This window comes from Phalangium opilio, unplaced genomic scaffold, assembly GCF_054372755.1.
Source record: "Phalangium opilio isolate 3A_F unplaced genomic scaffold, DU_Popi_V2 ptg000079l_1, whole genome shotgun sequence".
NCBI classification, from domain to species: domain Eukaryota; kingdom Metazoa; phylum Arthropoda; class Arachnida; order Opiliones; family Phalangiidae; genus Phalangium; species Phalangium opilio.
This window is the reverse complement of record NW_028324187.1, coordinates 6,221,858-6,239,689: the sequence shown is the minus strand read 5'-3', so window position 1 is coordinate 6,239,689 and position 17,832 is coordinate 6,221,858. Positions and strand designations below refer to the sequence as shown.

Here is a 17,832-nt window from a genome sequence, read left to right as displayed (position 1 = left end):
CAACACGTGTTTAACGTTATTTCCCACGCTAAAATGAATTGCTCCTAACTTAATTAAAACTCCCTGACATTTTTCAAAACCCTTGGTTAATATTCCCTGGCCCAACAAGGGTGGGGCGGCGTAGCGGTTAGCGCTTTCGCCTCGCAGCAAGAGGATCCCGGGTTCGATCCCGGACTGTGGCACCGGGTGAAAATCTGGGAACAAATCCTTCTGCGTAGAGTTTGCAAGTTCTCTCCCCGCTTGTTTAAAGGAGTTTTCCTCCGCGGTCTAACCCGGTTTCTCCTTTCCATCAAAACTTGCAGAGGTTAACGGTAATAGTTAGTGTAGGGCGCTGTAGGTTAGCTGTGGTATAGGGGCTAGCCACCACCCCTCTATGCATTATAAAGGGACCCACCTGTAAACAAGCCACAGGCTTAGTGTGGATATCCCTTCATAGACAAAGCTTAGATTATTATTATTATTATTAAATTTGTAACTCGATTGTAAACTCCCTGACCTATGACTATCAACCCTTCTAAAAAAAATGTAGTTCGTTTTTGACCTTTATTTCTCGTAACACTTGAGTGTATTTTTTGGCTTTTTAGAAAACGAAGCCTCTTAAAGACTCCAGCCAAGATGATACCGGAATATTGAAAAGGTATGCAAAATCGCCAATCGGCATCGTATATTATTTGCCCGTAGGTTATAAGGTCTTAAAAGAGCAAAAACTGCCGACACTATAGAAAAAATATATATATTGTATATTTATACCACCCATAGCCGAAAAAAAAGCCATCTCACTATAAACATTGAGATAGAACTTTCTTCGGTGTATCTTATACTCGTGAATGATAAATTCAGAGCAAACAGATGTAGGCACCTTTTTCCTTTTTCGTATTTCACTAAAAGGACTCGAATAAAAAGAGAGACTCTACTCTTCTCTTCAATGGATACCCTAAAGATATTTTACTACAAATTTGAATTTCTTCGAGATCAAAACGAAAAAAAAAATAAGCAGTGTGAATATATCTCCGTTAAGGCGTGCGTAACTCTGCCAACTGCACTTTGGAGATTTTATAAGATACAAGGAGAAATACTTCGTAGCTGTGACGTCAACGCTTTTTTAGTTTAACCAAAGTTAACTCGAAGACTAACGAGTATTTAATCCATTCACGTTGAGAAAAACATGTTCCTGTAAAAGCGCGCGAGGCATTATGGGGGCCTACCTAATACCAACCTGATTGTGTTCTAACAGTCCCTAAGTTGACTCTGCGAAGCTCCAACCCATTCAAGGAAGGGTAAACCCATGTGAGTATGTGTAGGACACGTGCTTCCGGTTGTGCAATGGAACGCACGTGAGTTGCGGAGTCCGCTTTCATTGGATAATAAAATCGGACTACGTCAAAGTCAAATGGCGGCATTTCTCTAAGGGTCAAGGGGGGACCTGCGACCGGGAGGAGATCGTTCGAGTCGGTCGGTCACAAGTGCCTGACTTTCCGAATGACCTTCGACCTCTCTCCCAAATACCGACAAGTAACTTTGAACTCGCAACCAAACAAGCATGTATGCGGGAATTGTTTAGAATTTAGAGCAATAGCTTGTACTTGTGTTTTGTGTTTTTTGTTTTGAATTGTGTATGAGTGTAAAAAAACCATATAATATATAATAAATGTACATGCAACATGCAGGTAAAATTCAAAAACATGCTCTCAATCAACTTACAGCGAAACTCCACGTGAGGAAAGTTCTTAATCGGCACAGGTCAAAGGTTAAATTCGCAAAGGGGTCTCACTTTACACGATAATCCACAAAATGTTGTTGTCCAAGTATATCCACAATATGTTGTTGTCAAGTATATTCACAATATGTTGTTGTCAAGTACATCCACAATATGTTGTTGTCAAGTATATTCACAATAAGTTGTTGTCAAGTATGTTCCCAATATGTTCTTGTCAAGTATGTTCCCAATATGTTCTTGTCAAGTATATCCACAATAAGTTGTTGTCAAGTATGTTCCCAATATGTTCTTGTCAAGTATATCCACAATATGTTGTTGTCAAGTATATCCACAATATGTTGTTGTCAAGTATATCCACAATATGTTATTGTCAAGTATATCCACAATATGTTATTGTCAAGTATATCCACAATATGTTGTTGTCAAGTATATCCACAATATGTTATTGTCAAGTATATCCACAATATGTTATTGTCAAGTATATCCACAATATGTTGTTGTCAAGTTTATACAGATTCGGTGTAATAATCCATATTATAGGTCTTGGATTTTCACAGTTCACATAATAATCCGCGGTTTGTAGTAAAACTGATTAACCATATTTCGTTTAATAATCGATATATGTCACAGTTCCAATTCAAAGTCCTCAAGAAGTCGTATTTTTATTAATCTGGTAGTGTGTGAATATTTCATAGGTCGCAATGTCTCGCGTAAAATCTTTAAGAGCCTAGGCCTATCGGTAATTCATCGATATGAACCACGCGAAGGTCACCAAAGGTCATACGAAAGTTCGTTGTTCCCACAAGATCTGTTACCGAAAACTAATCATTAGGGAAAAATAAAATAGTTGGAACCTATCTTTAACTCTAATCTCCAAAATTAACCTAATGACTATTACTTCAACTTTTTAATTAACACCTCCAACTTCAAAAATAACCCTTGTTTTTGTCCCGTTAACTTTCAAAATTAGCCTTGAGACTATAACTTTAATAATTAATAAGCTATATTTAGTTATTTTTAATTAATGTAATAGTTTAAACATCAATTTTAACCCTGAAAACTCAACTATTTAGTTTTGGCGCGGTCCAGCAGACGATAGCTCATAAAAGCACCCCCCGACCGTGACCCCACTTTCACCCTGCTAAACCCGATCAGTTCTATTCTTTAGAAAAAACAAAAGAGCTTTGCTCAAAGGAGTTCATTCAACATCTTTTTAAGATTAAGCCGAGGCTTATCCTATAAACCTTATACAACGCAATTTATCTATTTTAAAGCCGATTAACATGCGGATTTCTGTAAATTAAGTTAATTTCTATGGTTCTACGTTAATTTATAACAAAAATAAGACCCCGGACTTAATTTTTAACAATTTATATGGGGAAAATTCTTACCCATAGAGTTAAGCTGGGATCCGGTTTTTTACTCGAATCTCAATTTTAAATGATGAAAATGGCTTTAATTTAATAAAAACATATACCCTAACGTTAACTTTAAATAATTATCGCAAAATTACGCATAATTAATTAGTTTTTTCAACTTCAATTGCGAAAAAATTAGAGAATGCTGAGCGCCGGTTTTCGAACATCGCCAGACCCCACTCCACTCTCCCTGTAACTCTGTGGAGTCTGCGCATGCGCTAACTTGCCAACCGAGCTGTGATTGGCCAAGACTCAAAAACGCAACTTTTTAAAAGAAAAAACCGTTGAAATTCTAATCAAAAACGAAATATGGCGATTTTATTATAAAATAAAATTAAATGAAATTAAAGGCTGATTTGATTTTGTTTAAAATTTTTATTTTTATTGAAATGAGAGCCCTGTAACTCTGTGGAGTCTGCGCATGCGCTAACTTGCCAACCGAGCTGTGATTGGCCAAGACTCAAAAACGCAACTTTTTAAAAGAAAAAACCGTTAAAATTCGAAGGAAAAACGAAATATGACTATTTTATTATAAAATAAAATGAAATTAAAGGCTGATTTTGTTTCAAATTTTTATTTTTATTGAAATGAGGCGGTAAACTACATTGTTTACTATCAAATTTAACAAGAATTTAATTTAAAAAACATTACAAAAAAACCCAAATTCGACAGAGCCTTAATTTTAGAGCTTAATTCTTAAAGGAAAACTGAAGAATGTAGGCCAAATATCCCAATTTTTTTTTTTAAAATAATTAAGTCTATTATTGCAAAAACGTAATTAATAAATGGAATTTTGAAAGGAGAGGAGCGTTTACGCAGTTGGGGGGGGGGGGGAAACGTAATAAACTTCAATTAAATTTAGTTAGTCCTTTTTTTTGGTATTTTTAAGGCTTATTTTTTTTTTTAAATATAATTATTCTTGACAAATTTTTGTTTTGCGTATAAACGTCCGACACATTAGTGAGAGTTTAATGTTAATCTAGCTATATAAATCATCATCCCCATCATCATTAAAGTTCCCACCTTCGTTGTTACCTTGGGAGCCTCCTGCACCTGGATTTTGACCAGCAGGGAACCTATTTTGACATTAAAAAAACATTGACAAAACAAGTCAGTTCAACAGTGTTAAGGTTTTAAGTTAACTTAAGACACTTGACAATGAATTAAACAACAAACAGTCAGGTTTACCTAAAACTGTTGCCAAATCCCCGACTTTGTTGTAAAGTTTGAGAGAACATCTCATATTTTCTGATATCATTATCACTAACGGAACGTCTAGCAAATTTCATGGCTTCTTCAAAATGGTCCTTCCTGATTTGGGGAACTGGATCTACGTCTTCTACTTCCTGAAAACACAAAAAACCAAAAAAATAAAATAATTTAAGTCAAAAACTGCAAAAAAATGAATAAATTCAACAAATAAAGTCGAAAAACTACAAAAAATAGACAAAAACAAACAAATAAAGTCAAAAAAAACTACAAAAAATAGACAAAAGCAAACAAGAAAAGTCAAAAAACTCCAAAAAATAGACAAAAACAAACAAATAAAGTCAAAAAACTCCAAAAAATAGACAAAAACAAACAAATAGTCAAAAAACTCCAAAAAATAGACAAAAACAAACAAATAAAGTCAAAAAACTACAAAAAATAGACAAAAACAAACAAATAAAGTCAAAAAACTACAAAAAATAGACAAAAACAAACAAATAAAGTCAAAAAACTACAAAAAATTGACAAAATCAAACAAATAAAGTCAAAAAACTACAAAAAATAGACAAAATCAAACAAATAAAGTCAAAAAACTAAAAAATAGACAAAATCAAACAAATAAAGTCAAAAAACTATAAAAAATAGACAAAAACAAAGTCAAAAAACTCCACAAAATAGACAAAAACAAACAAATAAAGACAAAAAACTCCACAAAATAGACAAAAACAAACAAATAAAGTCAAAAAACTACAAAAAATAGACAAAAACAAACAAATAGACAAAAAACTCCAAAAAATAGACAAAAACAAACAAATAGACAAAAACAAACAAAGAGACAAAAAACTCCAAAAAATAGACAAAAAACTCCAAAAAATAGACAAAAACAAACAAATAAAGTCAAAAAACTCCAAAAAAATAGACAAAAACAAACAAATAAAGTCAAAAAACTACAAAAAATAGACAAATAAAGTTAAATTAATAAAATTATAAGAAACGAAAAAAATAAAATATTATTAACCATTTCAACATCAGGATTTGCCGCTCTCTCTTTCTCCTTCCTGATTTCAGCCTCAATGCTTTCTCTGATAGCTAATTTGCATGATCTCTGACAAACTTCTGTCAAATCAGCTCCACTGAAACCTTGGGTTACTTTTGCAATGTAAACTAAATCTACATCCTAAAAAGATAAACCAAACAATTTTTAAAACATATCAGCTTAATTTCCATGACCTTTTGACCTTCAAGAAAAGTTCCTTGACCTCTAAGAAAACTAAACTAACCTGTGCAACTGGAGACTTCCTTAGATTTGCTTTCAAAATGGCTTCTCTTGATTTGTCATCAGGCAATGGAATGTAGATAAGTTGATCCAAACGTCCGGGACGTAAAATAGCGGGATCGATAATATCCGGTCTATTAGTCGCTCCAATGATGAAAACGTTTTTCTTGGAACTCATGCCATCCATTTCGGTTAAGATCTGATTAATAACGCGATCAGCGGCTCCCCCCGCATCCCCTACATTCCCCCCTCTAGCTTTCGCGATGGAATCCAACTCGTCAAAGAAGAGAACGCAAGGAGCAGCGGCTCTGGCTTTATCAAAAACGTCTCTGACATTAGCTTCCGATTCTCCAAACCACATTGTTAAAAGTTCGGGTCCCTTGATGGAGATGAAGTTGGCTTGGCATTCGTTAGCAATTGCTTTCGCTAATAAAGTTTTACCGCAACCAGGTGGACCGTAAAATAAAACTCCGCGCGAAGGAGTCATTCCAAATTTCAAGAATTTGTCAGGATATTCAACAGGATACTGAAATAAGTAATGAAAAATATAAAAAAGGTTATAACAGGGTTTGTACAAAATTTTTGGAATGAAATTCCCTGACTTTTCCAGGTTTTCCCTGACTAAATTCCATAAATTTCCCTGACCATATGCAATAACTTACAAGGCGTAAATATATGAAAACCAATCTAAATTCACTCGAATCATTTTTGCACGAGTTGTCATTGTTATAAAGATAAGCCAATTAATTCGTTTAAATTTAACCATAAGTAGGCCTAAATCATAAATAACCGGAGCGAGCGAAGTGAGCTCCGCTAATTTGGGGTTCTGCTCAAGTCTCAGACAACACTTTTTTGGTCACCCTTATACTGTTATCCAGACTATCAATTTCCCACCAATATATTTTTCTCTGACATTTCCCTGACCTTTTAGGCCCATTTTCAATTTCCCTGACCTTTTAGGCCCATTTTCAATTTCCCTGACTTTTTAGGCCCATTTTCAATTTCCCTGACTTTTTAGGCCCATTTTCAATTTCCCTGACTTTTTAGGCCCATTTTCAATTTCCCTGACTTTTTAGGCCCATTTTCAATTTCCCTGACTTTTTAGGCCCATTTTCAATTTCCCTGACCTTTTAGGCCCATTTTCAATTTCCCTGACCTTTTAGGCCCATTTTCAATTTCCCTGACCTTTTAGGCCCATTTTCAATTTCCCTGACCTTTTAGGCCCATTTTCAATTTCCCTGACCTTTTAGGCCCATTTTCAATTTCCCTGACCTTTTAGGCCCATTTTCAATTTCCCTGACCTTTTAGGCCCATTTTCAATTTCCCTGACCTTTTAGGCCCATTTTCAATTTCCCTGACCTTTTAGGCCCATTTTCAATTTCCCTGACTTTTTAGGCCCATTTTCAATTTCCCTGACTTTTTAGGCCCATTTTCAATTTCCCTGACTTTTTAGGCCCATTTTCAATTTCCCTGACTTTTTAGGCCCATTTTCAATTTCCCTGACTTTTTAGGCCCATTTTCAATTTCCCTGACTTTTTAGGCCCATTTTCAATTTCCCTGACTTTTTAGGCCCATTTTCAATTTCCCTGACTTTTTAGGCCCATTTTCAATTTCCCTGACTTTTTAGGCCCATTTTCAATTTCCCTGACTTTTTAGGCCCATTTTCAATTTCCCTGACTTTTTAGGCCCACTTTCAATTTCCCTGACTTTTTAGGCCCATTTTCAATTTCCCTGACTTTTTAGGCCCATTTTCAATTTCCCTGACTTTTCCCTGACCTTTTAGGCCCATTTTCAATTTCCCTGACTTTACCAGGTTTTCCAGGTCATGTACGAACCCTGTATAAAGAAATGATAAAATTAATATTTACCTGAATCATTTCTTGGAGTTCATGTTTGACATTTTCAAGTCCTCCAATATCTTCCCATGTTACATTGGGAACTTCTACGACTGTTTCTCTCAAAGCACTCGGACTGCTCTTTCCTAATGCCCACTGAAAAATAAAAATTGGTTTTAAGTATTATTAACTTCATAATTAATAATTAATAACTCTTACTCTAAAGTTTTCCATGGTTACTGCCAAGGAACTCAAAACTTCCGCGTCAATTTGATCATCTTCCAAGTCAATTAAGTCCATTTTTTCTCTGATTTGTTGCAAGGCAGCCTCGGAACAAAGAGCAGCCAAATCAGAGCCAACAAAACCATGAGTTTCACCAGCAATCTGTCAGGAAAAAAAGGGGTAAATGTTTAATCAACTGTCAGTCAGGAAAAAAAAGGGTTAAATGGTACTAAATAATTAATCAAGTGTCAATTTGAAGTGAAAAGCAAGAGTTAGTTTTACTTTTTCAAGATCAACATCATCTGAAAGTTTCATGTTTTTGGTATGGATTCTAAGGATTTCTAATCTTCCGGTAGAATCAGGGATTCCGATATCAACTTCTCTATCAAAACGACCTGAAAAATGATTGAAATGTTCATGAAAAAACATGGAAATGTTGGAAAAACTCAGGAGAGCTAAGTTATAGACTTAAAAAAAACACATTTTAAACATTTTCCGCCCAAGATGATGCCTTGGAAAGATAAAAAACTAATAAAAACCCTGTCTTACCAAATCGTCTAAGTGCAGGATCAATGCTGTTGGGTCTATTAGTGGCAGCCATGACAATAACATGGGATCTTTGCTTCAAACCATCCATTAATGTAAGTAGTTGAGAGACAATTCTTCTCTCAACTTCTCCGTGAGTTTTCTCTCTTTTTGGGGCAATGGCATCTAATTCATCAATGAAAATGATAGAGGGGGAGTTTTTCTCAGCTTCTTCAAAGGCTTTTCTCAAATTGCTCTCAGATTCTCCGGCTAATTTGCTCATGATCTCTGGTCCATTTATTAAGAAGAAGAATGCTCCCGTCTCATTGGCCACAGCTCTGGCAATCAAAGTTTTACCAGTTCCAGGGGGACCATACATCAAAATACCACGTGGAGGCTAAAATAAAACAAAGGAAAAACACTTCTAGTTGAAATCTTGCCTAAAATGATCTAAAATAGACCCCAAAGGATAAAAAACTGATCTAAAAAGGACCTCCAAAGGATAAACACTTGCCTAAACTGATCTAAAAATGGTCTAAAATGGACCCCAAAGGATAAACACTTGCCTAAACTGATCTAAAAATGGTCTAAAATGGACCCCAAAGGATAAACACTTGCCTAAACTGATCTAAAAATGGTCTAAAATGGACCCCAAAGAATAAATTATACTTTTAGTTAAAATCTTGCCTAAACTGATCTAAAAATGGTCTAAAATGGACCTCAAAGGATAAATACTTGTAGTTAAAATCTTGCCTAAACTGATCTAAAAATGGTCTAAAATGGACCCAAAGGATAAATTATACTTTAAGTTAAAATTTTGCCTAAACTGATCTAAAAATGGTCTAAAATGGACCCCAAAGGATAAATTATACTTTAAGTTAAAATTTTGCCTAAACTGATCTAAAAATGGTCTAAAATGGACCCCAAAGGATAAATTATACTTTAAGTTAAAATCTTGCCTAAACTGATCTAAAAATGGTCTAAAATGGACCCAAAGGATAAATTATACTTTAAGTTAAAATTTTGCCTAAACTGATCTAAAAATGGTCTAAAATGGACCCCAAAGGATAAATTATACTTTAAGTTAAAATCTTGCCTAAACTGATCTAAAAATGGTCTAAAATGGACCCAAAGGATAAATTATACTTTAAGTTAAAATTTTGCCTAAACTGATCTAAAAATGGTCTAAAATGGACCCCAAAGGATAAATTACACTTTTAGTTAAAATCTTGCCTAAACTGATCTAAAAATGGTCTAAAATGGACCTCAAAGAATAAATTATACTATTAGTTAAAATCTTGCCTAAACTGATCTAAAAATGGTCTAAAATGGACCCCAAAGGATAAATAATACTTGTAGTTAAAATCTTGCCTAAACTGATCTAAAATGGACCCCAAGGGATAAATACTTCTTGTTAAAATCTTGCCTAAACTGATCTAAAAACGGTCTAAAATGGATTCATTAAAGTTATCAAATGAAAAGCATAAACCCCCCATAAGAAAATAATTATCACCTTAACACCAATGGCTTTGAAAAGACTCGGATGTCTAAGGGGCAACTCAACCATTTCTTTAATTTGAGCCAACTGTTTCCTGCATCCTCCAATATCATCATAACCAACTGCATTCAATGTTTCTTCTTCCTCCTCTCTCTTGATTGGTTCCCCTTCACAATGGATGACGGTGTCAGGAGCCACAATGCAATATGGACTCGGGTCAGTCTCAACCACTTTGAATTCAACAGCCCTCATTCCACCACGAACCAAGAACAAATCTCCTTTGTGTATGGGACGATAGGCTTCCAGAAAGTATGGTTTCAAATAAACGTCAAAGAGACTACCAGTTAAACCCTCAACTGTGTCATCAATTGGTAAAACATGAATTCTTTTTCCGTATTTTACATCGGGACACGGTTGAATGCTTTAAAGTTGAAACAATATTAACTTTAAATACTTAAAATTAAATCCCTGATGCTTTAAATTAATATAAACTTTTAATTACCTGACAATATCTCCCAAACGAACTCTAAGATTATTTCTAACGCAACGGTTCATTCTAACTTTTTCATTAGGGCAATTTTCATCTGACAAGATGATACAAACAGTTTCTCTGCGTTTTTTCCCTTTAAGAAGGACCGTATCTCCGCGAAAAAGTTGCAATTCATCCATTTTTCCCTTAAATTAACGCGAATTAAACCTAAACTCACAAAGAAGTTAACTCTTTAAAACCCTTACCTGAGATAAAGAAACGACGGAATTATCATCACTGGCTGATTCTTCCACTAATAATCTATTAGGCTTGTGTTTAGTTTTTAGAATAGCCGTGGCTAAATCTTCCGAGCTTAAAGATTAATTTAATTTAATTTAATTTAATTCAAATTAAATTCATCGTAATGAAATGACGCGACTACGTTTTGGTTTGAGAACAAAAGATTAACCAAGGCCTATAGAATGACTCAACAGAATGAATGCAATAAAATGACTTATTAAGCTGGAAAACGTAAGCCTTGGTAACCGGTAAGAAAGTTTAAACTTATTAAATTGAATTACCTTGGTTTTGCAGCCATATTTCCACTCTAAAGGTAGATTTATTACTTAATTATAATTTAAATATACCGAGTTCACAATTAGAATATGGTAAACAAAGTTTAGTAAAGGACAAAAATTGAAGCACTCCTTGAAGTTTAACACTTCGGATGATTCTGAAATAAACTTTCCCTTGACAACGCGCAGCCTCTCTAGCTAGCGTCAAGCTGATGACGTTTAGTTAGGGATTTTTCAACCAATAAGAACGTCACAAATCTTAGAGCTTTGAGAGCAGACATAAGGACATCAACCTCTTAAAAGTAAGCACGGTGAGAGGCACCATGACTCAAGAAAAGTTTTTAAAGTGGTCAAAAACCCTCTAGTCCTATATGTTTAAGCCCATTATTAATTAAAAAACAATCTATAGAAGCGTACCATTAATTCATTATAATTTAAGACCCTGGAGCAGTGGAGTATTTATTAAAAGCAGACGATCCTGGAGGATAAAATTTCCACTCCAGGCTTGAAATAAATAGTACTCAATTGGTTTCGAAACTCATGGCCAGTTGGCCACAGGCGGGAAGCTTAAATCACTAAAATAGGCCTCGTTGTCAAAATTCGAAACACCACAATTTTATTTATTTAGAAAATATTGAACACTAGTAAATTGTCATAATATATAATTTTAAGTACTTCTTTATAAATAGTACTCCATTGGTTTCGAGACTCATGGCCACAGGCGGGAAACTTAAATCACTAAAATAGGCCTCGTTGTCAAAATTCGAAACACCATAAATTATTTATTTAGAAAATATTGAACACTCGTGTAAATTGTCATAATATATAATTTTAAGTACTTCTTTATTTCTAATATACAAATTTCATCATATTTATTCTAAAATTCAAATATAATAGCAATTTTCCTTAGTTAAAAATGGTTAACATAATATATCTTACGTTAAACGCGTCACTTATTTCTTTTATTAGCATATACAAAATTAACTTTGTACTACCGCGGACAAACGAATTTATAAAATATATATATATATATTTCGGATAAAATACAAGGAACTAAAAGTTCTTTTAGAAACTATTTTCTAGGATAGCAATCAGCGAAATCGGAAATAGGCTTAAGTACTAAAACATACTAATTAGGCTCTGAATGATCTAGGGTTTGTTGATCGACCATTTTTCTGAGATTCGCCGATAAGAAACTGAGCCATGGCTTCCTCAACCTCCGTAACAGCCAACATGACCTTGGCTTTGTCCTCTGGTAACAGCGTGGGTGCTGCAAAATAACCAATAGTTATATAGTCATACTCAAATTGAACTTCATCCAAGATGGCGCCGATCTTTAGAGTTGAAGGTCACCTTGGATGAAGGTCAATCGGGTAGTTACTACTTCTTCAATTATTGGTCAAAACTAACTTACAAGTAGACCAAGAGTTGGGTAAGGCCCTTTCTAATTGGTCAATAATGCCCTGAAGTTCAGAGTCGACTCTGGAGGCGTTATTCATGGGAGGCGGCATTCTTGGAAGGCTGATCTGTGAATTGGTCCCATAATTGACGCTTGACTGACCATTGGGAATGTTATTTCTAGGGAAAAGATGTTTAGTTGTCCAGGGAGTGACGGAATCATCGTAGCTGCCAGCAACGAATCTTTTATCATTGTTGCAATTGCCATTGGGTTGAAACTTTGGTCTAACGGATCCCTGACGTTCCAAGAACGTTGGGGTTGAGCTACCAGCACCTTCTTCCGCCTGTTCAAGACGGTCCGTGAAGGAAACCCCCCTACAACTTCTGCGTAGCCTAAGATATTTATTACATCTTTTAGCTCCATCGTCGCAATTATCAAAGCGCAATTTACTGCAATACTAACCTATTGCTTGTAAAAGTACTTGAAGAATTACTATCATCGCATTCCCTGTTGTTATTATTACGTCGGCTATTTTCCTGTAATCCTGAAGTTAAACGTTCAAGAACATCCAATTCCGACTGGAGTTTAACAAAGGGTGACCATTCTTGAGGTGGAATGTACGGTCGTCCTTCGATAGGAGTACTTTCCATCCAATTACCGGGTCTGGCCGCGAAAGTCCCGTTTGCATTTGGTCCTGACGTTGGAGAGAATGTTGTCGTTGTAGTCGGTTCCACCATGATTCCATTTGAAATATATTTCAGCAATTGCTTCAATCTTTGTATCTGCAATTCCATTTGGTGCGCGTGATCCTCTAGTAATTCTTGTCTGGCCATAATGAAGTCGCGTTGGCCGTTGCCACCTCCTTGTATGGTGTCCCAACTGCTTCCTTGTGAGGAACGACTTTCACCGGAACTTCCATTATCGGAACGAGCGTGGAATTTCTCGATTTCTTTCGAGATTTGTTTATTTTCGTCCTCTAATCGAACTATAATGCTTTGTAATTCGCGTTGTTGCTCTTGCGATAACGCAATCTAAAACGAGCCAGTTGAAACGTCAATGAAAAACTTCAGGTAACATAACATTATACCTTAAAAGAATGGCCTTTTTCTAAATATAAAAGGAAAAATATAAAAAACAAAATATATTAACTCTTATTACAAAATAATTCGCTTTTAATTGGTCTTAAAAACGAGGACTACTGCGCCGCCATTACTTTAGTGACGTATAATAGCCACCTCTAACGGGATTGGTTGAATTCTCACAGGATGGGAGAGGGATGGGTAAGGTAGGGCATAGCCAACTCGTTCACGCACATAAGAATTTCGGTTTAGCAATGGCGGATGGCGCAGTACTCCTCGTTTTATAGACAAATTAAATACGAAACGAATTATTTTGTAATTAGAGATCATTTATTTCTTTTAATATTTTTCCTTAATTATATATAGAAAAGGGCCGTTCTTTTAAGGTATAATGTTATGTTACCTAAACCTTTCAAACTTTAACTAATATAAACTTACAGGGGAAAGAGGAACACTGTAATCAGGTTCAAACTCTTTTCGTTGTAATGTAGGGGTTGATTTAGCACTACAAGGTAAACTGGCGTAAAGTTTTTGTCCTCCACCCCCACCGTTTGTGGCTTCATCACTAAAATAATTAACTCACTAATGAAGAAAAAATTTCGCCTACAAATTAATTACGGTAATTTCTTACTCGGATGGTATTGAAACCGGGTTTGTATTTGTCGCCGCAATCGGCAAATAACTTTGTTTGCCTTTTTGCGAGTTGCCTCGGTTTAGGCGATTTTTAAGGGCTTTAAGAAGAGTTTTGGTTTCTTGCCAAGATGAGGTCTTAATATTGCAGATAATTACGATTAAATTTAAGTTTAATTGGGTTTATGAGTTAGTTTGTTTTCAGACTAGGAGGATTGATACCATTTACACAAGGAGTTCAGGCTAATTGACGGAACATAATGCAGATCCAGGTGTAAATTGTATGAATCCTCCTTATCTGAAAACTGCGGCAGGGCTGGAAATAAGATACATTATTATAGGACATGGTCCCTTCCCCCCCCCCTCCACCTTTGGGTGGGAAAATTTATAGGACACTGTCCACTTAAGAGTGCAAAATAGTGTCCTATTTTCATAATCAAGCTATCAAAACTAATGAAAATGTTATTGGTCAAAATGTACAGTGACCCCCTAAGTCAGCGTGGGAAATAAGGGCGGTGGCACAGGGCAAATGACCAGTTTAAAAAATTAACGGTGGGGGTCAGTGGTCCAACTGACCACTAGTAAAATTCAAGGGTAGGCAGAGTCCAGACATTATCTCAACTATTTTAATTATCCACTTCTTTAGTTTAGCAGACGACGCGCCCTGGTCAATGGTCATGGACCAGTTTATTTATTCCAGACCAGGGGGGTTGCTGGCCCAATGTCCAGTCACAGAGCTGTATTGTAGAAGGAGTAGAGACTCGTAGCTTCCCCTCTACTAAAAAAAGCTAGACCTTATTTGTCCATAAAAAGGTGGTATGAATTTTGACCCTCCCTCCAAACCTAGGCGAGCCAACGTAAACAATAAAGATGGCCGCAAGCTACGAACATTCAGGAGGGTTAAGCCTCGGTCTTTTATGTATCGAGTCCGAGTGACGGGAGTTTCTCAAGGGTTTGCAAATCTTATTTAAATTTTTACTATTATTTCTATTTATATTAACTATAATATGGAAAATATTCAAAGAATTAAGCCGGAAAAGAAGAAAACGGACGCCTTCTTTAAAACACGTGACGTCAGAGATTGTTTACATTGGCTCGGTATGCGCGAAAATTGTGCGCGGAGTACTAGTACGCTTATGTCTAGGCCCTAGAGGCCTAGTCTCTACTCCTTCTACAATACACATCCGTGGTCCAGTTATAAAACAATCCTTATTTCCCACCCTGCCCTTAGTTTATAAGCTTTTTTATTGGACAACGTCCAGTTTGTCATGCGCTTATTTCCAGCCCTGTACAGAATCTTACAGGTTGACAATATTCTCTCATTGGATGGTTTGTTTTGTGACTTTTACTGACTCTCCCGTGGAAAAAACAATTTTGACAGACGTCATATTTTAAACAATGTAGACAGCAATATCTAAATTAAGTTTATTAACATTAAATTAATTTTAAATGGTGGAAAATATTTTCTTTCATTTTTTTTTGCAATAGAAAAATGGTTATTTAAATATTACCACCCAAATCCCCTGAAGCAGCTTTATTAAGATTATTTAATTTAATTTATTTAATTAAAATATAGACCAAAATTAATTAAATCTAATTAACATTAGATGTGCGGTGTAACAAAGAAACAAACCTGAATCCCACTATGGGGTATAATTTACAAACGCTGCATCTGACAGGATGTATCACTAAATCAGCGGCTCTCAACCTGGAATAAGTTGGCAACCAAACCAAAGTTTGCGGTTCCCGAAAAAGCCATTCCAAAAAACCTTCTTCCGATAACCCACAGTTTTGTTTACAACAACTTTCCAAAGCTGCTGGGACTAAATGACTTCCAAAACTTAATTTTTCACCCAAAAACTCTGGAATCTGATAACCCAATCTTGATTAACTTTAATTACTTGAATTAATTAAGGACAAAATTAAAAAAATAGTTAAAATACCTTTGATAATGTTTGTAATACAAGAAAAATGTGACGTTTCATAATAAAGTTTGTTTTATCAATAAAATGGTGGCAAATAACTATAAAAAAGTTGATTAAGATGAAAATTAAGTATTTAAATTAATTATAATATACATCGTTTTCAGACATGGAGGATTGACACAATTTACACCAGGAGGTCAAGTTACTTAGCGGAAAAAGTGAAGTACGAAGCTTGGACTCCAGGTGTAAACACAGTATCAATACTCCTTGTTTAAACACAGTATCAATACTCCTTGTTTAAACACAGTATCAATACTCCTTGTTTAAACACAGTATCAATACTCCTTGTTTAAACACAGTATCAATACTCCTTGTTTAAACGCAGTATCAATACTCTTTGTTTAAACGCAGTATCAATACTCCTTGTTTAAACGCAGTATCAATACTCCTTGTTTAAACGCAGTATCAATACTCCTTGTTTAAACGCAGTATCAATACTCCTTGTTTAAACACAGTATCAATACTCCTTGTTTAAACACAGTATCAATACTCCTTGTTTTAAATTTACATTTATATTTTTCTAGCAGACGTCCAACACAAAGAATTCCCAAGGTCATTGTTGCATATACTAGACGAACGCCTTCTTTACGTTCTCTTAAATTAAATTAAATTAAATTAATTTAGATTAAATTAAATTAAATTAATTTAATTTTGTGAAAATTTAGGCAGAAACTTTTATATTAAGTTTATCTTACACATCAAACATATTAAGTAGTAAATTAAGCAATAATTCAGCATGAACTGCTGATTGTCCGGTACAGGCTGTATCTGTTTGTCCCAACTCGCATAATGAGAATAATATCGCCTCTAATTTATAACAATTAACTGTTTCTTCAATGCTAACAAAGCGATACCCATTATCGAGTAAGGCTCTATCAATTAATGTCCATTTAATCATGTTAACTACAAAATAAACCCAATTATTTAACATTTATTTCATTAAAAACAATGTTATTAAATTTTATTCTTACGTTTTAATGTTCTTATCAAATATTTCAACTTTTCCGCTGTTCTATAAGCAGCGTATTTAATAGAATTAAATTTTTGTAAACCTTCTAGGAGTTTGGTAAAATCGGGATGATCCCAACTTGTCGACTCTTCCTTATGGTTTATGTAATATGGAATGCCATTTGCACTTCTAGCTCGTTCCCAGCCCTCTAAGACGTGCCCTAATGTCAATTAAAAATTAATTTTTATTTATTTTAATTTAACTAAACTTCAGAGCCTAAAAGTAAAATTGAGACTGTAAAAAGGTTATCTCCGTTACCTTCAAGAGACTTGACAATAGCCATTCTTGCTCACACTCTAATAAAAATATTTCCCAAGATATTAATATTCTACTGCCTACATTGAAAGAAATAAGGGTCTTGTTGTCTATAAATAAAAATGAGAAAGTTAATTATACATTAGTCATTGGTCAATTTTAACTTCTCTGTAGTGTTACTAGTGTAGTGGGAGTTTTTCAGGGAAATTAGGGGCAAAGGCTTAACCTAAACTGACGTTTATACTTCATAAAAACGAATTATTATCCTATTTAATTATTTACAAATAATAACAGTATATTATTGAGTAATTTAAAATAAAACTTACTAATTTACAGCAATTAAATGTAGTTTAATAATTTCTAATTTGATTGTACTGCAAGACGAAGACGAAACAGGAAATGCATATGTAACCGTTGGGAGCAATTTTTCTCACTACCTGGCAGCACTGATTGTTGTTGACAGTTTAATGCCGTTTTCCATGGAGCAGTTTAATTGGAGTGATAAGTGAAGTTCCTTTAAAATTGGATTAAATATATATTTGTCTCGTGTATTACTGCTCCATGGTTTCAGATTTCTAGCAGCCTATGAACATAGCCGCCTTTATTAATAATAAAGGCGGCTATGCTATGAAAAACGGCATAAGAACGTGGAGTAATATAAACTAGACGCTGGAGTAGAATATAAATGTTTTGGAAATTAGGGTATTTTTGGAAAACACATTAAATTTACA

General features: G+C 34.8%; 2 protein-coding genes across 2 annotated transcripts; both read right to left on the bottom strand.

The window, feature by feature from the left end:
- Positions 1–3,693: 3,693 nt before the first annotated feature.
- Positions 3,694–10,930, bottom strand: TER94 (Transitional endoplasmic reticulum ATPase TER94). Its single transcript, XM_089846028.1, has 12 exons — positions 10,751–10,930; positions 10,436–10,541; positions 10,203–10,375; positions 9,716–10,121; positions 8,227–8,599; positions 7,960–8,072; positions 7,675–7,839; positions 7,489–7,611; positions 5,625–6,146; positions 5,363–5,521; positions 4,324–4,481; positions 3,694–4,211 (listed from the first exon to the last, which is right to left on the bottom strand). Exons 1-12 carry the CDS (start codon positions 10,765–10,767, stop codon positions 4,115–4,117), a joined length of 2,412 nt encoding a protein of 803 aa, XP_089702154.1. The 5' UTR covers positions 10,768–10,930; the 3' UTR covers positions 3,694–4,114.
- Positions 10,931–11,553: 623 nt separating this feature from the next.
- Positions 11,554–17,584, bottom strand: LOC149654471 (dystrophin-like). Its single transcript, XM_089846010.1, has 13 exons — positions 17,428–17,584; positions 17,105–17,211; positions 16,809–17,006; positions 16,533–16,740; positions 16,346–16,431; positions 15,796–15,875; positions 15,486–15,721; positions 15,155–15,266; positions 13,854–13,990; positions 13,661–13,787; positions 12,606–13,174; positions 12,159–12,535; positions 11,554–12,014 (listed from the first exon to the last, which is right to left on the bottom strand). The coding sequence occupies exons 2-13, from the start codon at positions 17,127–17,129 to the stop codon at positions 11,878–11,880; spliced, it is 2,292 nt and encodes a 763-aa protein (XP_089702136.1). The 5' UTR covers positions 17,130–17,211; positions 17,428–17,584; the 3' UTR covers positions 11,554–11,877.
- Positions 17,585–17,832: the final 248 nt, after the last annotated feature.

What these genes read in the sequence shown, in the direction of transcription:
- TER94 (XM_089846028.1), bottom strand. An exon ending in CGTTTGGGAGATATTGTCAG is followed by an intron (nt 10,122 to 10,202) that starts GTAATTAAAAGT and finishes TCAACTTTAAAG; the next exon opens with CATTCAACCGTGTCCCGATG. An exon ending in TCAAAGCCATTGGTGTTAAG is followed by an intron (nt 8,600 to 9,715) that starts GTGATAATTATT and finishes GTTTTATTTTAG; the next exon opens with CCTCCACGTGGTATTTTGAT.
- LOC149654471 (XM_089846010.1), bottom strand. Translation starts at nt 17,129, where the DNA reads ATGGCTATTGTCAAGTCTCTTGAAG. An exon ending in CTACTTAATATGTTTGATGT is followed by an intron (nt 16,432 to 16,532) that starts GTAAGATAAACT and finishes ATTTAATTTAAG; the next exon opens with AGAACGTAAAGAAGGCGTTC. An exon ending in ACAGTGTTCCTCTTTCCCCT is followed by an intron (nt 13,175 to 13,660) that starts GTAAGTTTATAT and finishes GGCTCGTTTTAG; the next exon opens with ATTGCGTTATCGCAAGAGCA.